Source organism: Salminus brasiliensis, chromosome 2 (assembly GCF_030463535.1).
Source record: "Salminus brasiliensis chromosome 2, fSalBra1.hap2, whole genome shotgun sequence".
Classification (NCBI taxonomy): Eukaryota; Metazoa; Chordata; class Actinopteri; order Characiformes; family Bryconidae; genus Salminus; species Salminus brasiliensis.
Genome location: NC_132879.1, coordinates 32,166,521 through 32,194,211, shown reverse-complemented (window position 1 = coordinate 32,194,211; position 27,691 = coordinate 32,166,521). Strand labels below are relative to the sequence as shown.

The 27,691-nt window shown below is 41.7% G+C and overlaps 1 protein-coding gene across 7 annotated transcripts in view; it reads left to right on the top strand.

The window, feature by feature from the left end:
- The window catches only part of ap3b2 (adaptor related protein complex 3 subunit beta 2), a 54,223-nt gene that overhangs the window by 19,052 nt on the left and 7,480 nt on the right, over positions 1-27,691 (top strand). For 4 of the 7 annotated variants that reach the window (XM_072672391.1, XM_072672389.1, XM_072672388.1 and 1 more), the window contains exons 2-20: positions 6,451-6,526; positions 10,584-10,658; positions 13,383-13,478; positions 14,050-14,210; positions 14,381-14,447; positions 15,228-15,410; positions 15,555-15,737; positions 16,033-16,130; positions 16,594-16,648; positions 17,324-17,395; positions 17,526-17,588; positions 17,695-17,827; positions 17,914-18,023; positions 19,743-19,919; positions 20,637-20,823; positions 21,049-21,179; positions 24,282-24,396; positions 26,022-26,202; positions 26,276-26,444. In XM_072672391.1, the coding sequence (XP_072528492.1) occupies positions 6,451-6,526; positions 10,584-10,658; positions 13,383-13,478; positions 14,050-14,210; positions 14,381-14,447; positions 15,228-15,410; positions 15,555-15,737; positions 16,033-16,130; positions 16,594-16,648; positions 17,324-17,395; positions 17,526-17,588; positions 17,695-17,827; positions 17,914-18,023; positions 19,743-19,919; positions 20,637-20,823; positions 21,049-21,179; positions 24,282-24,396; positions 26,022-26,202; positions 26,276-26,444 (2,332 nt within the window). The remainder of the gene's footprint in view (positions 1-6,450; positions 6,527-10,583; positions 10,659-13,382; positions 13,479-14,049; positions 14,211-14,380; positions 14,448-15,227; positions 15,411-15,554; positions 15,738-16,032; positions 16,131-16,593; positions 16,649-17,323; positions 17,396-17,525; positions 17,589-17,694; positions 17,828-17,913; positions 18,024-19,742; positions 19,920-20,636; positions 20,824-21,048; positions 21,180-24,281; positions 24,397-26,021; positions 26,203-26,275; positions 26,445-27,691) is intronic. The other 3 variants (XM_072672392.1, XM_072672390.1, XM_072672387.1) reach the window with 1 other exon arrangement.

The following is a 27,691-nucleotide window of genomic DNA, read 5'->3' as shown; positions in this document are numbered from 1 at the left end:
AGCTTTATTGGCATGATCAAAAATAAAGTCTTACAAATCATACAATTTTTTCATGCTTTGATACAACTCACATATACAGTATTATACTATTATATTATATTATACCATTAATATTTTATATATATATATATATATATATATATATATATATATATATATATATAAATTTTGTTACCTGTATTTTACATAATCTAAATGACGGGAACATTAACATTAAGCCTCTCTCTGTCTCTTTTCCCTCAGCTACTATGCTCTGCATTCGCTCTATGCCCGTCTCACTCAGTTAGATTCTCAGTTAATTGCTGTCCGAAAGGCTGTCTGGTCTGGAAACAGCTCACTGCGTTCTCTCACAAAGGTCCAACGAGGATCTGGGAAAAGAAAAGGTGGTCTCAGATCAGAATAGTGACCTGGTCATACTCTAGTCACTATTGCTCTTTAATTATGCTAATTATATCCAAAGAGAAAACAGCACTGTAATAAAACACAGTAATTCAAAATACAGTAATTTCACCATAGAAATGGGACAGACATACGATGGCACTGTCTAATATGGAGGTCGGTCTCAGTATCCGTCCTGTTGAGTACCACTGCACCACCGTTGTTGCTTTAGTGATAATCTCATTTGTCGACGTGTGATCTGGTGTGAATCTGACTCATACAAAATTGGTGGAGGCATATGGTGATGTTTGCTAATGATTTCTGTGATCTCGTTCTCATTCAGAGCACTGTGGGATAAAATATCTGGGTCAGAATTAAAATATTTGACCACCTTTTTTCAACCATGTCCCTCCACTGCTCAGAGATGAAACTGGTGCATAATTAGGACAGGCGGAATAAAAATCAGGCTTCACTGGGACGTTATAAGATCAATCGTGGAGTTCCCTCACTGGCTAGTCTGATGCTACTTTAAGCAATTGACCCCTATCTGTACATTACAACATCAGGCACTTCTGACTGCGTGTATGTTCCTCTGAATTTAAGGAGCAGCCATGGTCTGAATGTTAGAGAAGCAGCCTTGTGACCAGAAGGTTGCCAAACTCGATCCCCTGAACTAAAAGGACACAACTAAAGTGCCCTTGAGAAAGGCACCTACCACCCAGCTAGTTTCTGGGTGTGGCAGTTAGGGCTGCCCACCACTTCTGGCACATGTCAAATTCCTATGTGTATAGCACAAATGGTGACCAAGGGGTTCTGCCTTCCTTCTTTCTAAAAAAAAATCCTAAAAAGTCTGATTTAATGACATACACTATGCGGACAAAAGTATCGGGACACTCGCTCATTCATTGTTTCTTCTGAGTTCGAGGGTTTTAAAAAAGGTTTATCCTGCTGTTGTTGGAGTATGTCTCTATACAGTCCAAGAAAATCCTTTCGTCTAGACTTTGGAACATTGCTGTGAGGATTTGATTGATGCATTCAGTGACAAGAGCGTAAGTAAGGTCAGAATGTTGGATGATCACCACTCAACTCATCCCAAAAGTATTGGATGGAGTGCCAACCATCATTCCAGAGAACACAGTTCCACTACTCCACAGCTCAATGCTGGGGGCTTTATATCCCTTTATATCCCCATTAGGCATGGTGCCAATAGGTTCATGTTTATCTGCTCCAGAGTCCTATTCTATTGACAGTACTTCTTTACAGGGACAAGACAAGCTGTGTGTGTGCATTTGCACATCTGAGTCCGCAAGGGTGCAACTAAAAGTAGCTGAATGCGTTCATTAGAAGGAGTGTCCACAAACCTGTAACATATGAATGCTTGAGATTTGTTTCTAAGACAAATATAAATAGCACAGCTGGAAGAAATCTCAAGCAGCTCGCTGTGGAGCTGGCTGAAAGAATGCGTAGGGTGTACAAAGCTGCATTGAGACACAGGGTTGATTTGAAGTGCCTGAAATGAAAGATTGCTTTCATTTGTCCAGACATAATTCCGTCTGGGATGTGTTGTAATTTCCACTAACTTTTATGTCTGAATTTCCGTCTAGTACTGCATCTTTGCCTTGACTCTTTCTCTCTCCCCTGAATCCTGGCTGGTGTACGACCTGGACTAGCCCACCCTCAGAGAGATGAATCTGGGCAGAGTGTGTGTGTCATCCCGGATCCCCCCTGTGCGCCCCTCTATACGCCCCCACACACGCCAGGCAGTCAGCTAGCATCAGTGTCCTGCCACCTGACACATGAACAAATCAGTGGAAAAAGGGGAGGGAGTAAGAGAGAAAGAGAGAGAGAGAGAGAGAAAAGGAAAGAGAGAGAGAATTCTTAACAAATGAACCTGCACTGCAGGACTGGATTTATCTTCTCCCGCTCACCCGTCATTGCTAGCAGCTCCCAGAATGGAGAGGCAGCGAATAACTCAGAATGGTCTTGTACATGAATTAAGATGGTGCAGTTCCTGAATGAAACCCTGGCATTCTGAACATTCTGGCCTGTTACTCCCCATTTTTACAGTTTTGCAAACGCTGTTGAGTGTCATGGACTAATTAGAGTCCTAAAAGCATCAAATTGTTTATCTGATGACGAACCCCTTCTCAGAATGACTCATTATCAGGCAAGCTGTTGCCTGCTTCTCTCTGCAGGAAACACATTTTATTCATGGGCTGTGGAGAGAGAGAGAACCAGTGAGGAACCAGCTCCCGTAGTGGTTCTGAATTCATGCAATCGGTACTTAAGAGCCTTTTTGGGCAGGGGCGCTGTATGGCATCAGGGCTTGGTACTTGCACTCCTCTGCATGGGGGCTTCACTCTGGGCATGTTCAGATTGTTAATGTGTGTTGTTTAGATCGTCCAGTTGTATTAACCTACAGTGGAGAGTCAGTTTCCCTCAGTTGATTTCCCAGGGGGTTCTTTCTGCTTGTACTGTCGAGTCTGTAGAGTCTGGTTGAGCCACAAGGTTCTCACAGTTTCTCTGCTCCTGCCTACAGATTGCTACGACATATATCTTCCGAGATGCCAGTGTCCTCACGTCCAGTTGTTTGTTTACATTATTTGCTTTGCAGATGTACAGATTTACTGGCAAACTCAAATGTTCTGCCTGAGAAGGTGCCATAGAGTATGCTTTTCATTATTCAGTATTTCCAAGTATTTCCCTGATTCGGTCTTATAAGCCAATTTACAACCCTGTTATTTTGCCTTAGAATGAAGCATGCAGATTTTGCCCTGACATTTCCCTTATATGATGGACTTGTGAAAAAAAATCCTGAACTCTGCTCTGATTGATGGGTTTACTGCACGGCAAGGGCTCACAGAAGCCACATACCATAACATAGCTTTGTTTTTAGCATTGTAACAAAAAACTGATTGTTGTTGTAATTGTTTTTTTTAATGATTTGTGACTTACAAATAGTCTTGCTGTGTTCTCTTGGCACAGTGTGCTGTGTGTACAGTGTGTACTTTTCCTTCTAATGGGTGTTTAGCTCCAGTTTGGAAGTTAGCTGGTGGTGTAGTATGATACTGAGGTAGCAGGATGCTGGAGAGAAGAGATGGGAAAAGCCATTTGGTCAGCAGTAGCTTTTAGTCAAGCACCTGCTCGCTACCTTGCCCCCCTTACTTACTGTGTTCAAGTTACACTTTTGCAGACACTGGCTCAGAAAAAGCTACGACCACAAGGTATAAACCAGTACCAACGACAAAGTATGCTCCCAAAGTGGCTGATGCATTTGACCACATCGCAACTTTAGATGTCGAAGGTGTTTGCTAGTGGACAGGGTGTTGGTAAATTTTGGGGGGTATAAATATAACTAATTAAGACTGTTACATCACAGTTTGGGGGTTTTAGAATTGGCCTGTTTTAGTTATGTCAAATAGCTTTTTAGTGAAGATCAGTGAAGTGTTTGAGGTCCACGGTATGTAACGTCTCTGTACCGAACTCTCATTATTCAGCTGTGCTGAGGAAAATACACTCTTCCATTCTAGGGCGTCATTAAGACAGGAAGTGCTAGTGTTAGCTCCCATGGTTGAGGAGACATACGTTTAGTACCGCTTCTTTTGCGGTTAACTGTTTTGCCTCTTATTCTTTCCTTGACTTTCACTCCTGAAGAGAAAAAAACTAATGGCTCCATTGATCACCTGCCTGTTTCCAACTCGCTGACTCGGACACTGTTGCCATAGTGACTTGTTTTCTGAGAACGAGCTCGTTAGGTTTGTTCAAATAGAGTTGCTATAGTTTTAGCACAACGTAATCTTCAAGTAAACCCTGGAAAATGCTGGGTAGCCTTGTGTGTGTAGCCTTGATCACATCTGCCAGGCAATCTAATCTAAACACACGACAGTGGCACGTTCTGCTCCTTTTGTATTCACGGTGGCTTTGTATTCACACAACATGTTCAGCGAAATTTACTTTGAAAACATGACTTTGTTTTTACTTAAATTCAAATAGCATTTTTAATACCATTTCTTAGAGAATATTTGAAGAAATCATGTGCCAGTGAGCCAATAACATGCAACCTATAATAGAAACTACAATCTAACACATAGATAATAAACTTGTAGCATCTTTCTCGCGCTCTCTCTCACTCTGTCAGTTTCTGTTGCCCTCCCTTCCTTGAGCTCTCCAGAGTCTCATTAGGTAGCATGTACTCTGTTTAGAGACAGTTATTCAGGCATGAGAACGTTATGCAGGCTCGGATTCTCTGTAAATCAGTTACTACACTGCCCATGTTTCTTTCGTTCCTCGTTTTGTGCCTGGAAAAGAAGGTTTCATAAAAATGCTTAAGCTTTTGATCAGGTCGGAAATGGTACACATTTTTTACACCATGGTTCAGTATGCAGTACAACTGGACAAATAACACGAAAAACACAAGACTTACCCAGATTTCTTTTTGTTTAATTTGAAGGATAGTTGTGCAAGTTAGAGATCGTTCCATCTAGTGCTGTATAAGTTAGTCCCCACTGAGGTTAATCTGTGTTAATCAAGCAGTAAAGTGTAACCCTTAGGACACACACACACACAGGCCTAAAACACAGAGACATTGTTCTCGTCCAATCCACCATTAAGTTAAAATGAGATGTTAAAAAACAGAATTCCAATGAAATACTTACTTTCTGTCATTTCAACTTCAAAAGAGTGACTACAATTACCATAGCAATGCTACTAAACCACTACAAATCCAATGGCTTTCACCTTAAGGTTTCCGAAATTATCGTATTTACTTTAGTAGAGAGTACCACTTTTTTCTTTTTTCTTTTTGCATATCTTTCTACATTTAATGTGTCCTTGGGTTTGTGAAATGCACTATTTAACTGGACTTATTACTATGTTATTTACTATTATTATTACTATTATTATTACTGTGTACCGTGAACTAAACAACCATGAGCCCCTATGCTATGACGGTTTAGTACGAATACATGTATCATTACACCCCTAGACTGTACCGATGCTGTTCATATCAACAGTAATATCTCAGGACCAGTTCTCTGATCCGTAGACAGCAAATGGCTCCTCTGCTAAACAGCACTGGGAATTGCATCAAATATAATAGTATAATAGAAATTGCACTATTAAACGAGCAGTTATTGGCCAGATCCCTGTGTGGCAGTTTATTGTGGCAGGCTGCTGTCTTTCATAATGCTGTCTCACATACACTTATTTGAATGAGCTAAAAAAACCAAAAAAAAACAAAACAAGGATGGATCAAAGACTATTATTTTTTTCACTTGCTGATATACCAGTTTATCACATCTTCTCTCACTTGAATGGTGGCTCATTTGATGATGAGCTATTGTGCTATAGATGGCACTGATATTCTGAGTAGCAGAGAAAGCTGCTGTCTCCTTGACATTAGAGCTTATTTAGGCCCACCACTCTGCGGTCTCAGGTCTCTCACGCTGGAGAGCTGCAGTCACTCAAAACCGTCTCTCCATTCAGCCTCTGAGAGGGAGCTAATCACTTCAGCAGGGAGCGGCTTCCGCCATCTCCATTCACTGCTTGTCGGCGACTTCCTTAAGACATAATCATCCTAGATCTACTTTTACATTTGCTTCGAGTGCGGCAGAGAGAGTGAGGAAGATCATTTGTGAGAGAGTGTGTGTATGTATGTGTGTGTGTGTCTGTTCCTCTGTTTTAGGCTCTGCAACATAATAAGCTACGGTCCATCACATATTAAACTTGTCTGTTCCGCTAGCTTAGTGCGGGAAGATGAGGAGGCGGGAGATATGATCTAAGAGAAGCTCAGAAAAGCTCAGCACATGCATTTTAGAATGCCTTGCGCACTGAACAGCTCCCCCAGCCCTTAAGATACATAGCCTTTGGGCTCCCGCCGTGAGCATAACAGCACCTGTTATCTTATTATGCAGTCTTCATTTGTCGTTCCTGTTCCCTCTGTCGAGATTTAGGAGTGTCTCTCCATGTAGGGGTTTTCCTACAGGGTGGGGAAAAGCCAAAAGGAGAAAAGCTTGATGTCTGTGAGGAGATGCTGGGTGTTTTAATGCTCTGATTTTTGCTCTGTTTCCTCAGGCATGATGATCTAAAGGAGATGCTGGACAGCAACAAGGACTCTCTGAAACTGGAGGCTATGAAAAGGATTGTTGCGGTGAGCATACAGTGGTCTACTGGAAGCTTTGGCGTGTATTCACTGAATAAAACTGGAACCTTGCTCCTTAATCCTCCTTAAAAGCACATGTGCAGTCAAGACCTTACTGCTTAGAATTCTTAGGATAGCTACAGTCTTGCAGCTGTTGACTTTACCGTCAGCTTATTTATCAGCTAAATGACCCTTCACAGAAGCACACGAGTTTAAATTGAATCACTCAGGTCCTTTTCAATCACCGCTGCATATTGGCTGCCTGTATACAATGAAATGGAAGTCAGCCCTGAGGGAAGATCCCTTGCAGTAAGCGATTATATCCAGTCTGGCATTGCTATTAATCAGTCCTGAGTTTTCTGGGAGAATTCCCAGTATGAAACAGATGCAGACCTGCCTCATTATTGGGTCTGTCTGCTCGCTCTGTGGGACTGTAGCCCAATAAAAGATCCTTTAGAGCTGTATTTGTTTTGTGGAGGGTTTGTATAATGGTCTGAGTTGTCATACAGAAACATCTTGGGTCTACATGGAAATCTGGGCCTCCGTTTTATTTAACGTCCAACACATAAAAGCAAGACCATTATGCTCACTGAGGCAGTGCTGTCAGCTGGTGTTTTACGACTTTGGTGAGCAAACCCGAGCAGCGAGTTAAGCTCGCTTCCAACCAGTAGCTCCATGCAGACTGACTAAATCAAGCACACAGGCAGTCCTGTCAAAGACTGCACCCAGTACACCTCCCACTGCACCAGAGCAGAACAGCCCATAAAAGGGAGATATTAAAAATGAGGGATGCAGTGATATGAGAATTGTGGGTATAATTTATGTACATGTGCATAGGCCAATACATAATCATTTATTGATCTATATATATATATATATATATATAGATTTGCTCATATATGAGAGTACACTATATGTCTAGATGTTTGTGGACACCCCTTGAAATTAATGCATTCTGCAACTTCACTGTAGACAAACTGCCAGTAAAATAGGACTCTTTGGAATAGATAAACATGCACCTGTTGGCACCTTGCCTAATGCTAGGTGTGGACAAGAGGACTATAAAGCTCCCAGCAATGTTCTCTGGAATGATGGTGCTCCCTGGATGAGGTGGGATTGGTGATCATCTGACATCTTGACCTCATAAATGCTCTTTTTGCTGAATGCAATCAGATCCTTACAGCAGTGTTTCAAAATGTAGAAAGCCTTCCTGAGACAGTAGAGACGATACTCCAACAAAAACAGGATAAACTCTTTTTTAATACCCTTGAATTTTGAAAGACTGAATAAGCGGGTCTCCCAGTACTTTTGTCCATGTAGTGTATATATGTATTATAATCAGCCTAAACGTGAGTATGTTGTCATGGAAGCGTTAGCAAGCGTGTTCTTGTACATTCAGGATGTCAGGGAGTGCCAACATGTATTTTTTTTTGTACAGTACATCATTTTTATGTACATCAGCTATCATCCGTCTGCCATAAACCTGTCTGATGTAGAAAGTTGGCAAGTTTTTAGTCTTTAAAATTAAAGAAAAACATCTTGGTTAAAACACTCATGTTATGTTTTCCTGCCCCCCACATGTGCAATTAAGGGTCAATTTGCAATTATCTGTAAATAATCTGTAAATAATACTGTTTTTCCTCAGAGCTTTTGACTTTTATTTTTTATATTGTATATATATTTATTGGTAATCTATCTACGTTTTTGCATCTGAATGTCTTGCTATCCCTGTGCTGTTGTGACACTAGGAATTTCCCCACTGTGGGACTAATAAAGGATTATCTTATCTTTTTGTACAATTCTTATACAATTGTATTGTATGGATTATTATTATTAACATTTATTATTATTAACATTTTTAGCCGTTTAGCCTCATTCACTCATGTGACAGAAAATGGAATCATGTGCGGCTTTATTGCTAACTTGCTTAGCAACTCTGGCTAAGTTAGCTAAGTTTCTGAGGTTAAAATGCCATGAGTGTGTAAAACGATGAGTCATTAATTGTTGTATTGCTTGGCTGTAATTTCCACTTACATCTGAAGAACTGTTATTCTTCCAACGTAAAACTGTCCTGTAGTTTTTTTTCCAGAATAATGAAATGCGTTTAAACCCCCTCAACACAAAAAGGCTTATTACACACTAAGGTGTATTACTCAGTAACTACAGGGACTTCTGTACAAACTGGTGGGGCTAATCTTTGGTAATAGAAGTTTGTAATAACACTTTCGGCCCGTCGGCAGCCATAGGCTGTTTAAGGGGTAAAATGTTTCTGTTTTGAGGATGGAAAGTCTTGTCTGCATGATGCAGACTTTTATAAAGCAATTGTTTGAGGATATGGATGTCTGAATACAGTTAATGTGAAGTATATTTTAAAACCTCATGACAACCTAGTTAACATTTTCATCGAGGAGCTTAATAGAGTCAAGCAAACCCAGAGCTCATTTGCCTCTAAAGGATTTATTGTTGACTGTGTGGATTAGTAGCTTATCGTGTCAACAAACACTTCTGGCTTTGACGTTGTGGAAGCTATTATACAAAAGGTTAGATGAAAATGTGCAGGACGTTAGGTGAACGAATTAAGAGATAAGAGCAAGTCATGGCTGCACACTCTGTAGATAAAAGACTTTAATCCTGGAACAGTCTGAGGTGCTCGCTCTCGGTTCATGCAGAAGAGATTTGTTTCTCGCAGGACGTCAGGGTTTATAGCAGTTGCTGGAGTTGAATTTTTATGCTGCTGGGCGCAGTTGCTGTAGCTCACTGAGGCTTTTGCTGTGATGTCGTGATATTAAATAGGACAGCAGTAGGAGAAGGGGGGGATTGCTCAGGCTGGTGTTAAATATTCATTCCTGGTGTCAGATTCTTAGGGGTGCAGAGGAGCAGCTAAGGGCTGAAATATTTATCGCGTGAAGCAGAGGGGAGGAAGAAAAAACAGCCGGCCTGTCTCTGGTTTCCATTAGCGGACCAGAAGAGCAGGCGGTGGAATTAGCGACAGGTTGAGAGAACCTGTTAGAGCTCACCTCAGGCTCAACTTCTTGTTCCTAAATCTAACCTCAAGCGTTGTGAGAAGATGGGAAAAACTGACTGTAGGTCAGCAGGTTTAGGTCCAACCAGCACTGGGCTATGGTGAGATAGGCCTTGGGAGTTTAAAAAAAGACAGCATTGTGTTGATTGAACTGCTGGGAATTGATCTAAAAGCTGTGTCACTATGATACTAGCCAGTGAATCTGGTTATGTTTGTTGAGCTTACTACTTTCTAAACGAATGACCGAATCTACTGCCCACCAGCAGCTCTTGGGTGAGGCAGGTTTCTAGCTTAGCTACAAAGAGAACTACATAGCAACTTTAAGGATGAGTGTAAGGAGCATTTCTTCCCCAAAGATGACAAATTATTAATTTTACGAAAATTTGACATATCATGCATGTTGTAAATTTGAAGTCCTCATTTGCAGATACCATCACCATTATTAAGTACTGTATACTATTATGCTGATGTACTACCCTACCCTAGCAATTGCCACATTATTCCGAAATATAATAGGAATTGCAGTGTATCGTCAGCGTATTCCTTTTTCTATACAAGTTTGTGGTTAGTAGAAACTAGTCTGGTAGTCACTGATCCGAGGCCAGTTCTGTTGTGTTTATTTGGAAGGGTCATGGATCAGAGTGTGGTGCTTAAACAAGCCCAAGATTCACTATCCATCACTGGTGGCTGACATAGTCATTACTGTAAGGTCTCTCTCTTTGCAGTCTTTCCTCTCTCTTGTTGTCACAGCTCACTGAGGACCATAAACAGATATGTAAGCCTTTATTTCAGCTGCCCAGCCCCTTCGGCTTCCAATCGTAACGCTGTCTGCTAAATGTGCTGGGCAATTTCTTTTATATCTGTGCAGCACTCAATGTAAATACGCTATGCACCACCTCTAGATACAGTTGATGTTCATTGTAGCTGGTGCAAGTGCTGCCACTTTGTGAGAAACAGCTCACAGTATGCTGCAGCATTGTCATCTGAAGTGTTGTGACAGTGTTTGATTGTAGATTTTCAGCTGGCTCTTTTTTATTGCCACAGATGATTGCCAGAGGGAAAAACGCATCTGATCTCTTCCCTGCCGTGGTGAAGAACGTGGCTTGCAAGAACATCGAGGTGAGTTTGAAAGGAGAACGCTGTCAGGCTGCGAGAAAGACACAGGGTAACACGTTGACGTTGCTGTGACACAGCAGTGAAAGCAAACATTTTAAACTAAGTTGAGAAGAGTGGTGGGAATGTGTCAAGAGGGTGATTTTTCTTTCCATCACATCGCATAATCATCACTTATTCATATGAAGCAGCACTTCAGTAACCTTTCTGACTTTGCCTGATTATGCAGCTGAAGTGCGGAATCATCAGAGCTTATTACAAGCCTCGTTAGAGATTTGGCCATCCCCAAAATGTGTGTGTATATATGTGAGTGGGTGTGAGTAAGACAAGGTGGATAGTAGCTAGTTACATGTATTCAGTTTAACCTTTTAAACTGCAAAAGCCTGTAGGGGGGACGATACTGCAATTGCTCCCTTTTAAACTATGTAAGTTTGTAAAGTTTAGCTTTATTAACAGTTACTGAATAATTTATAATAGTTATTGAATGATTAGTAATCAATGAATAATAGGTCAAATTAGGCCTATATTAAGAGGTTAAGTAAATCTGCCTCCCTAAGTATCTTCAGATGATAATACAAGCATATGGCAGTGTATTTGTGAGAAACTACTACCCTGTGTTATATTCAGTCCCGGTTACACATGTTTTTTGCGTTTTTGCATCACCTAAATGAGTGGGGCCAGAAAATCAGTGACGTAAATGGTCCTCCATTTTGGTTTTGCATTTTCACAAACCAGCAAACGCTTCTAAACTACTAAAAATAAAAGATAATTGCTATCTAATCCCACCTCACGACTGACTGTCTACCATGCTGCCTCTCACTTGCGTTGTATTTTGCAATCCGCATGAAAATATAAGATCCCATGTTTTAAAACCACAGCAACCGTTGCTTCCTCCATGTTGGCTCAGACCGAGCATAGACAGTACAGACCTGAGACAGCCAGAGACAGCCAAAGCCTCAGCGTTATTGATCAGGGACACGAATTCTCATGTGAGAGTTCACCAAAGTTGAAATGGAGTTGTGTACGAATTGCATACGAAAATTTGCAGACAGAATCCAGTTTGACCGTGGCTTACGGCTCTGCACACGGAATGCGATGGGGAAAAAAAGGAGGCGTGAAATATTAGCACAATTTTATCAAACTATTCACACTGGACGTAACATTTTTTTCTGGAATTTTGAGTTGTTTGGAGCTACTAGAAACACTCACAAATCAGGACAATGTGTTCAGAAGTTCAGAGTTGTGTTTGCTGAAACAGCTACGAGCTTCAGAAAATTTTAACTAAACAATCCTTTCACCACTAATCTGCAAAGTTTACTGCTCAGAGATTGGCACCGTCTCAAAGCACATAATACTCCCTACATAGTCCACTACTTTAAAAACAACAACGCAGAATTTTTAAAACAGTGACAGCATGTTAAACAGAGAGTTGTGTGATCGATTGCTGAATTTAAATAACCTTCCTAATCCCTACATAATTCTTACTAATTCCTACTTAGTTTCTAATTAGCTTTTTCTGGGGGTAATTGAATTGTTTTCTGTTGGTTCAGCACTTGGACCGCTGTGCTGTTGCTCACATCTCTTACTGTTTAAGGGTTCACTTTTTATTTCACTTCCTACATAGTGCACTACTTTAAAAACAACAACGCAGATTTTTTAAAACAGTGACAGCATGTTAAACAGAGAGTTTTGTGATCGATTGCTGAATTTAAATAACCTTAGATCAGACTTGCTTAGGTGCAGTGCTTTGCACAGGGGAGAGGGAGTGATTTGATACAGGGCCTCCCAGGGGAGCTTCTGCACTTAGCTCAGACACATGGTAACTGAGTTTGATCTCAAATCTATATAATTATACACTATTAATTGAACATTTAACCTTGATTATGATTAATGAACAATTATATAAGCCGCTTGGTCGGCTCAGTGTTTGAGTTCTCTTCCTATTGCATTTCTGTGTCTGGATGGGGCGGAGTCATGCAGCTACACACGGTAGTATGTTTTTTTAAGGGGACAGTACATGAACACACACAGGGAGAAAAGTATTAACAGATTGTGTAAAAAAAAGTCTTTAAATGGGCAAGGTTACTTCGATTGAGTGCCAGTTTCGATCTATTTTCAATTAATTGCCTGGTCCTAGTTTGTGAGGTCAATGAAAAGCTGTAGTTGTCACTATTCACGGCTGACTGTTACCATAACAATGCCAAAAAGAGAGCTGTTATTGGTGGAGAGAGCATATGTCACCAGTGTAAAATCTCTAAATTAGAGCATATCAGATTTCTTGGCATATTCGCCTTCTGACAAATTGTGCCTGGTGTGAAATGCTTCATAAGTATACACATGCGAATGTTTTTATTACATTTCTGTTGTTTCAGCACTTGGACTGCTGTGCTGTTGCTCACATCTCTTACTATTTAAGGGTTCGCTTTTTATTTCACACAAAAAAAATCCCAGAAAGAGGAGAATAGTGCCTCCAGTCCCTTTGCTTACAGATGCTGGGTGAACTAAGAACAGAGTTCTGCTGCAGCTCTGTAGGGAATTCTATAGTTAAGCAGCTTTTTTTTGTTTTTGGACTGAAACTTTTTTACTCAAACTTCTACTCAGAGTGTTATTTTTACTTCCTTTTTTGAATGACGATACTAAAGAATGGGTTTACCCACCTTTGTGTGCAAAAGGAAGAGGGAAAGTGTCTGTAGGTTTGAGGTTCCTGATGTGTATGTTCTCCTGTTGTAGGTAAAGAAGCTGGTGTATGTGTATCTAGTGCGCTATGCTGAGGAACAGCAGGATTTGGCTCTGCTTTCTATCTCTACATTCCAGCGAGGACTCAAGGTTTGCATTTACAATCTGTATTGTAAAGCCTGCATCATCTAATCTGCATCATCTTTAACACCTTCAACTGCAGGCTTGCAGCACAACGCCTCATAATGACATCATTTTCATGGCACCTCATTTGTAGCATTTACTGAATAATAACACTGACAGTCTAAGGCTAACTGACCTCAGAACAGCAGAGTCTGAGTTAAAGAGTGTGCTGTGTGTTAACATCTTTAGATTTTTTATGGTGCATTATCATCATAGCAACGCTACAGCTTACAGATCAGCTCTCTGTGTGACCCTCCAGTCCACCGAGCCATACAGCTCCTGACTGTGTAACATAAAACCTGCTAGTCACGCACTGCCACTGGACATGACTATGCAGTTGCTTTTGCGATATCCATGTGGTGGAAACTCCACCTAGTGACTGTCTCAGGAACTCCTGCTTTGTTGTTTTGAGTTCAGACAAGCTAAAATGAACAAATTACTCATAGACCAGGAATGAGAACATGGAATAACACTGATTTTAACACTATCTAGCCTTTATTATTTAACATTTTGTTTTTCATTTTCCACAAACCCACAGGATCCTAATCAGCTGATTCGTGCGAGCGCCTTGCGTGTTCTCTCCAGTATCAGAGTCACGATCATCGTACCCATTATGATGCTGGCCATTAAGGAGGCTGCCTCTGACATGTCTCCATATGTCCGCAAGACAGCGGCACACGCCATCCCCAAACTGTACAGGTAGTTCCAGGAGTGCAGATGACTCCACCCATTCTGAACATATCCATAATTCATAGTTTAGAATTCTCCTAGTGTGTTTTGCTATTATGGTTTTGAAGAGATGGCTGTACTTTTGAAATCTTAATAACACACTTATCGCTCACTCTCTCGCTCTCTTTCTCTGATTGCAGTCTGGACCCTGAGCAGAAAGACCAGCTAATTGAGGTCATTGAAAAGCTGCTTGCTGACAAGACCACTGTAAGTTTAATTGGCCGGAATTTTACTTTTATTACAATTTATTATATCACAGAAATAAAACCCACTACATGTATAAGATAATATGTACAGGTTGTGTTCTAAATGTCATTTGTAATAGCAATGATGTTTGATGGTTAAACACTTTATCTGTCTTACTGTATTTTAATAATAGCCCTGATGGCTCCTTATGTAATTACACAGCACTTACTATTTGTTTCCAGAATGAGTTTTTTCAGTAGTCCTGAAAACATTATGTAGCATTTTTACCTTAAAATAACAGCTTAAAAATCATTGTGATGCTCCACTGACATGTAAAAGAGAGAATAGCGTCTTTAGTTATTCCAGAACAGCAAAAACATAAAGTAAAATTCTGTACTCTCTACTACTCTACCCTGTCAGTCTACTTCTTTCACTTTCAGTGATGCTTTTGTATCTCTCAGCTTGTCCACAAATGTGTGTAAGGATATGAGAGTTGGCTAAGATTACAAATTGCATTTTCCAACTGTAGAGAGAGCCCAGGAGCAAGAAATACGAATCCATGCATAATGCTGCTGCTTTGAAGGGCATCTTTTCTTTGACTCTGCTACATTTTTTTTGTGTGGTGGTGTGGCCAGGTGGTGTGAAAGAACAGCTCTGCAACCTTTACTTAAGGCAGTGAAGGTGCTCAGACCAATAGACACAGATCAGCTGTGATCATTTAACGCATGTTAACGCGTGACAAGTTGTGCATTTTCTTGCTTATTCATGAACATATATTTGTGCTTATGGGTAATTGTGTAGTTGGTAGCAGGCAGCGTGGTGATGGCATTTGAGGAAGTGTGCCCGGAGCGAATTGATCTGATCCATAAGAACTACCGTAAACTCTGCAATCTGTTGATTGACGTGGAGGAATGGGGTCAGGTGGTCATCATTAACATGCTCACCCGCTACGCCAGGACTCAGTTCCTTAACCCTAACATTAATGTAAGTTCTGAACCTGAAAGTCTTTACCTGTTGTTGTTGTTATTGCCATTATACATAAAAATCATATTATTATTATTATCTTTTTGCCCTTCTGGTATGTTGCAATTCCTTGTGTGTGTGTTTCTGTGTATGTATATGTTGTAGGAGTCCCTGTTGGAGGAGGGGGGAGAGAAGGCCTTTTATGGCTCTGATGATGATGACGATGATGATGAAGAGAAAAAGGCTGAGGCAGCTGCTCTGGCCAAGAGGAAGCCCTATGTTATGGACCCTGACCATAGGCTGCTACTCAGAAACACCAAGCCTCTGCTACAAAGTCGCAATGCTGCGGTTAGTACAAGATTAATGCATAAACACACACACATGTGGTAGGATCACTCACTGACACTAGCAAACATTTTGTTGCTGTCATGTAACAACCTTTATGTGAAGAAGAAAAAAACCTTCTTACCTTTCATTGTCACACTTAGGCTGCTTTCACACAGCACCCATATCCCACATTTATCTGAGCATTTTATGCTCCTAAACAGATGCATGGACAATAGAGCAGTTCTTTACATAAGGATTCATCTTATCTCATCTTTTATCTCATCTAACTTCCTCTTCTTTCTCTCTCTCTCTCTAGGTGGTGATGGCAGTTGCTCAGCTGTATTTCCATCTCGCTCCAAAGGCGGAGGTGGGTGTCATTGCCAAGGCTCTGGTGAGGCTGATGAGGAGCCACAGGTTAGTGAGAATATATCAGAGGTAGAATGAATGCTTTTCCCCCGGCTGACTCTGATTCTAATTTGGTGGCTGTAAACTCTCCATGTGGCTTTTCAGGCTAAATACACTTTGATGACATCATCAGTCAACACCAGGGCAATGTCAAAGTAAAATTGTATTACCATTGTGGCCTGAGGGGAGTGGCAGTGCTGTTTGTCAACTCTGAGGGTCTCAGAGTTCTATGTTAATATAAGACCAGGACACCAGGCACTGGGGAGAAGAGCATCCTATTTTCCTCTTTACTTTACTCGTCTAATATTTTTGAAGCATTCAAATAATAAATCCAAGCTTATTCTGGTTTATTCAGATGACCGATATGATGTCCAGTAAAATGATAAACATGTAAATGTGGCAGTTTTATACAATGTAGATTTCAGTGTAGGGTAGAGATTTATTTATGAGATTTCTTTTTTTTTCTCTGCAGTGAAGTTCAGTATGTAGTTCTTCAAAATGTTGCAACCATGACCATCAAAAGGAGGGTGAGTTATCTGCATTCACTGCAGATCTGACATTTTAAAAATATGTATTTGAAAAATATGTGTATGAGAATGGTGAAGCACATTTGTAATTCGCTCTGGATATCATAAATGTAAATAGTGTCCTGTTACTGGAACATGACAATGAAAGGGTCTGAATCCTTCAACCTGGGTGGGATTGATCATTTCTCTATCCAATCCATTTACAGCTATACTGGCCCATTATGGGTGTCTGTTAGGTAATTTATAGAGACCTAGCTATTCAGCAAGTATGTTTATCTGTCCTACAGTGTTTCGCAAGCAGCATTTCAGAAAGATGAGATGATTGACAGTGTTAGTTATGGAGAAATCATGTGGTAGCTTTCATCCTCTCTGAAAGACCTAGATATGGAATTGGCTATGATCAAGATTGGGAAAACAACTGGGATAAAATTAGCAAAAGAAAAATAGATTGAACTGATATTCTATCAACTTGTGAATCTAACACAAGTATTGTTTTCTAAAAATATGTCGCCTTTAATAGTTGGGTGAGATTTATGGTGCTTATACATTTATCACAGCTCATCTAGCATAATGGATTTCAGTACTGTTTTTTTGTATTTGCTGGACTACTCTATTCGCTGTAAAACCTCTGTTGGTTAAATGCTTTAATCCAGCAGCTGTCTTTCTCTGTTACAGGGGATGTTCGAGCCATACCTGAAGAGCTTTTATATACGGTCCACTGACCCCACCCAGATCAAAATACTCAAGGTGATTAAGCTTTCTAAAATACCTCACATTATGTCAGTACTTGAGCCTTGAACTATTTTAACAGCGTTGTAACATTTTAAGAGCTCACTGTCATTACTAATGCTGCTCTCTCTTGATGTCAACATTGCAGCTTGAAGTGTTAACAAATTTGGCCAATGAAACAAACATCTCAACCATTCTGAGAGAGTTCCAGGTAAGATAAAATCCAGGCAAATCTATGACCGTGTAGGTACCTGTAAGACGAAAACCTTGCTGACACATATATGGCATATTTTCAATATATTTGTTGATCTGTGTAGACATATATTAAAAGCATGGATAAGGACTTTGTGGCAGCCACAATACAGGCTATTGGCCGCTGTGCCACTAACATCGGGGAGGTGAGAGACACCTGCCTTAATGGTCTGGTCCAACTTCTGTCAAACAGAGATGGTGAGTATGCATGTGAATGTTACAGAGATGGCCATAGATGTGACATTAGTGGTATTACAGATTGTGTGTGTTTGTACATGTTGCAGAGCTGGTAGTAGCTGAGTCTGTAGTGGTGATTAAGAAGCTCCTGCAGATGCAGCCGGAGCAGCACAGTGACATCATCAAACACATGGCCAAGCTCACAGACAACATACAGGTGAGTTTCTACTGATGACTTTCAGAGAAACACAGACTAGAAGTAAGGATAATAAGCAACCCTGTGGTGACGCAGTGACTCTCTGCTTGTCATTTTGTCTTGTGCAGTAGTTTTTTCAACCCACAGGCCTCCAAGTGGTCTGTTGTGGTACTGTGTGTGTGTGTGGGGGGGGGGGGGTTACAGTCCGTCACCAATTGTGCAAGTTCTCCCACTTAAAAAGATGAGAGAGACCTGTAATTGACATCAAAGGTAGACCTCAACTATGAGAGACAAAATGAGAAAAAAAATTCTAAATATAACATTGACTGATTTTTAAAGAATTTATTTGTGAATAATGGTGGAAAATAAGTATTTGGTCACCTACAAACAAGCAAGATTTCTGGCTGTCACAGACCTGTAACTTCTTCTTTAAGAGGCTTCTCTGTCCTCCACTCATTACCTGTATTAATGCCACCTGTTTGAACTCGTTAAGAGTATAAAAGACACCTGTTCACAACCTCAAACAGTCACACTCCAAACTCCACTATGGTGAAGACCAAAGAGCTGTCGAAGGACACCAGAAACAAAATTGTAGACCTGCACCAGGCTGGGAAGACTGAATCTGCAATAGGCAGCAGCTTGGTGTGAAGAAACCTACTGTGGGAGCAATAATCAGAAAATGGGAGACCTACAAGACCACTGCCCTCGATCAGAGGCTCCACGCAAGATCTCAGCCCGTGGGGTCAAAATGATCACAAGAACGGTGAGCAAAAATCCCAGAACCACACAGGGGGACCTAGTGAATGACCTGCAGAAAGCTGGGACCAACGTTACAAAGGCTACCGTCAGTAAAACACTACGCCGCCAGGGAGATCTTGCAGTGCCAGACGTGTTCCCCTGCTTAAGCCAGTACATATCCGGGCGTGTCTGATGCTGGAGAGCATTTGGATGTTCTGGAAGAGTATTGGGAGAATGTCTTATGATCAGATGAAATCAAAGTAGAACTGTTTGGTACAAACACAACTCGTTGTGTTTGAAGGAGAGTGAATGCTGAGTTGCATCCAAAGAACACCATACCAACTGTGAAGCATGGGGGTGGCAACATCATCATGCTTCAACATCATGGGGCTGTTTCTCTGCAAAGGGACTAAGACAACTGGTCCGTGTAAATGGAAGAATGGATGGGGCCATGTATTGTGAGATTTTGAGTGCAAACCTCCTTCCATCAGCAAGGGAATTGACGATGAAACGTGGCTGGGTCTATCAGCATGACAACGATCCCAAGCACACTGCCAGGGCAACAAAGGAGTGGCTTCGTAAGAAGCATTTCAAGGTCCTGGAGTGGCCTAGCCAGTCTCCAGATCTCAACCCCATAGAAAACCTTTGGAGGGAGTTGAAAGTCTGTGTTGCCTGCCGAAAGCCCCAAAACATCACTGCTCTAGAGGAGGTCTGCATGGAGGAATGGGCCAACATACCAGACAATGTGATTCCTGATTTTTTTTTTTTTTCATTTTGTCTCTCATAGTTGAGGTCTACCTATGATGTCAATTACAGGCCTCTTCCATCTTTTTAAGTGGGAGAACTTGCACAATTGGTGACTGACTAAATACTTTTTTCCCCCACTGTGTATATATAGTATGTGTATATACAGTATATACAGTTAAATTAGTTACAGTTATAATGTTTAACTAGATTTAAGTTAGGTTAGGTTTTAACACAGCCTCTGTCTCTCATCCTCAGGTGCCGATGGCTAGAGCCAGCATCCTGTGGCTGATTGGCGAGTACTGTGAGCATGTACCTAAAATCGCTCCTGATGTTCTGAGGAAGATGGCCAAGACCTTCACCAATGAGGAGGACATTGTCAAGCTGCAGATCATCAACCTGGCTGCCAAACTTTACCTGACCAACTCCAAACAGGTGTGAACTTGAAATCTGAATTAAGCTGTTTATGGCGCTGTCCATGGTGCTGAACAGTAGACTTTTCTGGAATGCAAACTTTACTTTAAATAGGTTTAAATGGTTTCTATTGCTTCACTGGTTTACTCCAGGAATCAGAATTGACTCACAACAGCTAAATAGCCAAAGCAGTTTAATTAGAACAGTGCATCCTGCAGTTCCTAGTGCCCTGCTATTTGTGTATACTTTGAATTTAGAGATGCAATGGCACTCCTAAGTAAGGAGAAAAATTTCAGGGGTTGAGGAACATTCAAGGGGTGGCAAAAGCCTCCCTAAAACTGGCATAGCGACTCCCCTTATAATCAGCCAGTCAAAATAGCTTAGACTTACTCTTAGACACTAGTAATTGTGTTTTCTGAGGTACCATCAGGCTGACATCAGCTCTCTGTAGATGTGAGCGGTTCAGAGGCTGAGCAGATGCAATCATTGCTCATTCAACTACAGAACAGGTCTGATTCTCTCAGAGATGCTTGTACTTTGAAATCCTAAGAGAGGTTAAGCTGGGACAGAGAGACACAAGTGTGAGTCATTGTTTTGTCAGGCGAGACCAAGACAGCCTGCCCATCAAATCACCCAGACATTTAAATGCGCACACACGCACACAGAGCTATGCTGTTCCACTCCATTGTTTCATTCCTCTGTCTGCTTCTCCCACACTTTCTCTCTCTTAACATTTAGACTAAGCTCCTCACACAGTATGTGCTCAACTTGGCGAAGTATGACCAGAACTACGACATCAGAGACCGGGCACGGTTCATCCGCCAGCTCATCGTCCCCACAGATAAGAGTGGGGCTTTGAGCAAATATGCCAAGAAGCTTTTTCTTGCCCTCAAACCTGCACCGGTACTGGAGTCTCCATTTAAAGGTTAAGCAACTTTCAGTAGTGGCATTTGTGATGCTCGCAAAAAAACGTTTCCAGTATCTTTTTAACAAATACAGACTCTTTTAATAGTAATATTAATTTCAGCTGATGAAATGAATTGATTTAAAACATTTATGGCATACTGTTCAATGTGTAGGCATTAGAGTGGTCCTGTAAGAAGATGATGTCAGATTGCTCTTGATTGTTATGTACTCTTCTGCCTCACAGACAGAGACCACTACCAGCTGGGCTCGCTGTCTCACCTACTGAATACCAAAGCAGGCGGCTACCAGGAGCTGCCTGACTGGCCAGAGTCTGCGCCCGATCCCTCCGTGCGCAACGTGGAGGTGAAGGATTCTGTGCGTGCAGGGGGAACAGTTACTCTCAGAGGCAGGGCCCCGGGGGGGTCAGGCCTGTGGGCACTGCTCCTCCACCACACCAGAGGAAGCCCCAACTTTCAGGACACATCAGAAAAAAGCCCAACCCCCTCCCCCAACAAAACTCGGCTCTCCCCTCGGCCACGATTTGTTTTATCTCTCTCCTCGCTCATCAGCATAACTTCCATCCTCATCACGCAGAGTCACGCATCCTGCATTCCTGTTTGGCTCCCAGCCACTCATCTTGCACTCCTGTTGGCTCTTAGATGTTATAGGATAGCAACGAATCACTGAGGATGTTTCGGCACTGTGCCAGATGGAGGAGGAGTGTTATGCTTTTGAGTGTTGAGAAATCAGCAGACTCCACTTCAGAGGAAACACTGTTACTAGACTGCATTAGTGCTTAGTGTCAGGCCTTTTCTTATCCCCATCGGGCATCTCCATGCCATGCCATCCATGCCAGTCTTCTGCTGGGCCCTCTGGAAGAGCAGTGCCCACAGAGCCCTCCACCCCTCATAAACCCCACACACCACACTCAGACTGAAACCACTTTGGCTCAACTCGAGTTCTGCAGTCCCAGGGCGTTGTTATGGGGTTCTAGAATTTCCAGGCCGTTACTTAAACCCTGTTTACACTTCATCTAGTACAACCAAAACACCAGTAATAATTGCAGAGTAATTTGCATAATCCATCTCACACAACAGTCGGATTTCAGTCTGACTAACAAGATGCAAGTGAGTTGTAGAATTCTACACAACTTTCCAAATCCAGATCTCCACATTTTTGCTTTAACTAAGCTCTCAACCTCAGCCTGGTGTAGGCATGCAAGGAGTGGGTTTGGAAAACACTGTGGTAGAACCTTCAGGGCTCCGGGACTGATGATGAGTTGAGTCTTGGTTTGCTCTGTCTATCTGTGGAACGCGGTTATGAAATGAATCATTTAAATGAAACGATGGCACATGAGACATGAGGACAGGGGACCCTTTCTTTCGGAAATGAGGTCGCTGGCCTGTTTTGTCCAAAGTTTAAATCCACCAAAACATGTGCAGCTCCATAGCCAATGTTTTAGAGGTTCCAAAGAGCTAAGATCAAATCAAATGGGCCAGTGCTTGTAACGGTACCGCCGTTAGTCCAAGCAGGGTGCTCTGTTTGATTTGTGTCTTGTCCTTCCTCAGTTTTCTTGGTTTAATTTAGTCTTATTTCTTCTGTGGTCATGACTTGTTTTATGTCATTCACAATTCATCATTTACACAACTAATGCAGATTTCCTGTTGAGGAGACAGCTGTGTTGCCTGTAATGTAACCCACATAGCACCACACCCGTGCCCCACCATTTCTGTTTGTCTCTTTTTAACCCCTTACCCCCTGCTCCCTGCAAATCGCCATCCCGCAGCAAGAGGAAACCATAGACACCAGTGAGGGGCGGATCGGTCTCCTTGGAGACTGGCGAGAGGTGCCTGCAAGTGTGCAGTGACTTCTCCTTTTGCAGTCTTCTGTTTCTCTCTCTATTTATTGTGTCCATACTAGCATAACCCAAGCCCTCAATTGCTCAGGTGCTCTCAGAACAAGACCTGATTTGTTTAGGCTTTCTTAAGTAATATAGTGATGCAACCACTATATAACCCTTGAAGTAGCCCCAATGCTTGGTTGCTTGGGTAATTCTGAAATTGCTTGGAATTGTACCTTATTGTAGCAAACAGGGAAAATTCAGGTCCAGTTTCCCTCTACCCTTCTGTCTTAATGTGTGTGTGTGTGTGTGTGTGTGTGTGTGTGTGTGTTTTGGACCCTCACTCTGAAATCTGCGGTTGAACAAGGTTCAATTCTCATCTCACTCCAAACCCAGGTTTTCATTCCATTTCTGTTGCACTTCCATTGCTGAATTGCAGAAGCTGCCATAACACTGTGCTACTGAATGAAATATAGATGCTCACACATGCTTTATGATACCTAAGAATTCATTTCAACTATATTTTGTACAAATCGACTCATTCTACACATTAAAAATGGCAGTACAGTTACATGGGTATATTCTTTGTTGGTAGAGCAAGTGCAAAACAGTGCTATTCCCAGTCATTCAGACTGCAGATTGCAGTAGTGTTACAACATAAGCTACAGCAAGATTCTGCTCTAAAGGTAATGGTTTATTGTCCATGGGATCACGCCTATCACACCTGATTTGCCTGCAGTATATAAGTAAATGTTGAAAAGTGCAACCTGAATCCTTGTGTGTACCTTTTAAACCTTTTCTGTTCTGTTCTTTTCTCGGCTCTTCTTCTCATCATCTCACCTCATTATTCTTTCGTTCTTTTTTCTTTCTTTCCTGTCCGCCAGGTTATTAGGCTGCTCGAAAGAGTCACGACTCTAACCAGTGTGAGTCTGTCAGTTGTCACAAAGAGCTCTGCGCATCTTTGAGTCTCGATCCGTGTAGTGGCAAACCCAAAGTGCTTTCTGCCAGTCGGCCTAGCCTAGCGCCTGTCCAGCCGTAACCCTTCTCACCCAGCCTAGCCTAGTGTCTGTCCAGTGCTTAGATCAGCCTAAAGCCCCCAGCTCAGCTTCACTTTCTGTCTCTACCGTTAAAGAGCTGGATCCTCACAAAGTGCCAACTTGCCCTCCTCTGTTTCTTTAGCGTTCCTCATTTACAGTTTAGTCTTTTGGTTAGAATTTCCCTTTGCTGGTAGCAGCTCTTCTTGTCGAAAGAGCTGCTGTATGTCACAGTATACTAATGTATTGTGCTCCAGACACCAGAGGGGGGCCATTTGGTGCTTTTTAGGATGTGAATTCTTTAAGGAGACCTTTCCCACTACACAATAAGTACAGCAGTGGCCATGAATGCATCACCTTTTGCTGACGTACATCATTCAGCTGTGAAATGAGATAAAGGACAGGTCTTTCAAATAGTGAGGCAGCATGATGATGCCAAAATCAGATATTAGCATGTACATAGCAAACATATGTTAGATGGCCTATAGTAGTGGGAGGGGCATTCATGGCCACACAGTGCCTCACCTCTCCCTAACATTTTACACACACACACGGGATTGTGTAAGTGTCTGTGTGTTGACAGTGTCCTGTGGTCATCCCTAGGTTCCAGAATGGACCAAATGCACCAGTAGGAAGGAGCGGAAGGAGAAGAAGGTGGAAAAACCTTTCTACTCTGACTCAGAGGGAGAATCTGGGCCCACAGAGTCGGCTGATAGTGGTAACTATGGAGACCAAGTTGTGCTCCACTTCAAAGCATATCACAATGTGTTGGATTGCTTATGATTGTATAGAACTTTATGTAGCTTTCAACATGCAATTACAAAAAAAGTAAGTAAACCCTTTGTAATTACCTGGATTTCTACATCAATAACTATTACAAATATTGTATTAGTGTATATCATGATCTAAGTCACAATCATAGACACACAACATAACTAAAAGAGTAAAGAGTTAATGATGTGAGATTAAAAGTATGGGTTTCACAGGGGATTTGCTCATTAAACAAAGGCACACTAATCCTGGTTACTAACAAATCTGTTCTTCTCAAGAAAGATGGATTAGTGTGAGCCATGCCTTGATGCAAACAGCTTTTGGAAGATCTCAGAGAATGTTATGGAGACACATAAAGCTGGAAAAGGCTACACGAGCATCCTTTCTATGGACAGATGAGACAAACATGGAACTTTTTTAGCACAATACTATGTTTGGAAGAAAAAGAACACCTTATCTCAGCTTTGAAGCATTGTGGAGGGAGCATCATGGTATGGACCATTGTTTGCTGCCACAGGGCCTGGACTCCTTGTGTTCAGTAAAGAGAGCAGTAAATAATAGGAGAATGTAGGGGCAGCTGTCCATGACCTGAATGACCCAATGACCCAAAGCACACAAGTAAATCAACTCAAAGAATGGTTGAAAAAGAAGGTTTGGATTTTGGAATGACCAATGGCATGACCTTAACCCTATCAAGATGTGACTGCTCGTTCAGTCTCTCGTCACTTCAAGACTTGACTACTGCAACTCTCTTCTGGCTGTGCACCGGCACTGGTTGTCTTCAACGTTTCTAAATTCATGGCTGAATTTAGAAATGTTAAAGACAACCCGTGCCGCTGCATTTTGGATAAGTTGCAGGGGCCTAATGGTCCGCAGAGGGAGATCAGCCAGAAGAGAGTTGCAGTAGTCAAGTCTTGAAGTGAGAGACTGAACGAGCAGTCACATCTTGATACTCCACTGCTGCGCTGTCTTCACTGGCTTCCTGTAGCTGCACAGCATCAGATTCAAAACCTTGACACTGGTCTACAAAGCCAAGAACGGACCAGCCCCTCCGTACCTGATGGCAATGGTCAAAAGCCGATCCACACAAAGAGCCCTTCAAGCTTCAAGTACGGCTCGGCTCGAACCGCCACGGAAGACAAGCATCCAGGCTTTTTTATGCCCTGGCACAAAAGTGGTGGAACGAACTTTCCCTGGGTGTCTTCAAACGCAGACTGAAGACCCACCTCTTCAGAGACTACTTAAGCAAATAGCAGAGTGATCACCTTTTTGACTTGTGTTTAGTAGTGTCTAAACTTAGAGGTATCTAAGTGTTATTACAAACTTCAAAAAATCGCCCCACCTGTTTACACAGTGTGTAATAAGCCTTGCTGTGTTAAGGGGTCAACTTGAATACATTAGCAGGGAGGAATGGTCCAACAGTGTAGTCTTTAATCATGAATCCAGGTCATTTAAAAGGGTTCACTTTCTTTTTCTAGGAAATGTAGATTTAGACATAGTGTTTGGTTGAAGTAACATTGAAACACCTCAAGGCTCTGAAAACTGTGTGTGTTTTATTCAACCCCTCTGCAGAGTCAGAGTCAGGTAGCGGGTCAGAGAGCGGCAGTGCGGAGAGTGGCTCCGGCTCAGAGAGTGAAGAGAGTGAAGAGGAGTCTGAGTCGGAGGAGGAAGAGGAGGACGATGAAGATGAGAGGACAAAGAAAAAGAAGAAAATAGACAAGAGCAAACCTAAGAAGCCTGAGAGTGCAGAGAGGTGAGAGTGGTTTCTGTAATGATTTCTGCTTTTGTTGAAACAAGAAGCAAGTGTAACAAGTGTTTCCATCCAGTGATCAGAGCAGCGGAGAAGAGCCGACGAGAGACCGAAAAGGCACGAAGGAGCGGAGGAGTGGCTCTGAGTCAGAAAGCGAGGAAGAGAGTGAGTCGGAAAGCAGCGAGTCGGAGTCTGAATCGGAGGAAGAATCGGAGTCGGACACCGACACCAAGAAGAAGAAGAAGGTTTGCTCACACACCCTCCTCAGTCACACCACACACAAACAGTAGCAGGGAGTTTTTAGGATTCAATAAACATTTCTGTAATTGTTCAGTTTATTGAGGTGTTTCATGGTCATGTACAGAGGTGGGAATGAATAGTTACATTTACTCAGTCAAACATTATTTATGTCTTTAAGTTATAGTTAAGTTGATTTTCTGTGCATTTTTAGATAAAGAAACATTAACTTAAAGAGCCAGTTTCATAAAAACACACATTGTGCTCAAGTTTTAAATGTAAATGTAAGAAGTGTGATGTAGTGTTTAAAGATACACTAGGCAATCCCCAGTCCACATGATGCCAAATTGGGGCAAAAACAGTTTTCAATTCACGTTTTTGTATTGTCACAAAAAACATTCACCTGATTTAGATTTCATTTGTTTTTATGATAATATTAATATAATATTAATATTCTAAAGTTGTTTTTAATTTCATTTGGAGTTGTTATTTCATTTAAGGCTTTCAACAGAGTACAGTTTTAGTTTACTCTACCCTCCTTGAGATGTTCCATCCTGCATGAGTCAAAATGGTCAATTGTTCAGGCAGAGGAGGTACACTGTTAATCATATCATCTCACACCCCAGCCACCACCACAGCATTCTCCTAACCATCACTTTGTAAACCCCTTACCATCCACCTTACTGTTCCATAGCACCGTTACCCAATGCAAATACCCACCCCCCTGCAGCAAGAGGAAGTTATTGACAACAGTATCAGACAGATTGGTCGTATTGGAGACTTGCAAGAGGTGCCCGTACGTGTGCTGTGGCTTCTTCTTGCTTGTTTCAGTGACAAAACAGCCCATCTTATTTGTCTTCTCTAAACTGTCTTTCCATCTCCCCTGTCTAATTCCAACAGTTTATTTTCACTGTGGTAACATTGGCCCATTATTTTCTTTCAGATATCAGTTTTTAAAACGTTATTCCGCTATATCGTAAGAAGGAGGGGTTGAATTAAAAGAAGTGATTGACAGCGTTGGCTAGCAAACATGCTGGTAGTATTTGTACTCTGTCTCAGTCAGTTCTTTAAGCAAATGTATTTTCTGGTCTGGACCGAGTACAAATACTATATAAACTCTGTCCATAATATAAAAATAATAAAGACATTATTGTTTCTTCTTTTAATTCACCAGTGCATGCTAATTCTCTCTACTCTGGTGTCTGCTGTGCAAATGGCAGACAATTTTGGCCTCATTTCTATTGAACAGAAGGGA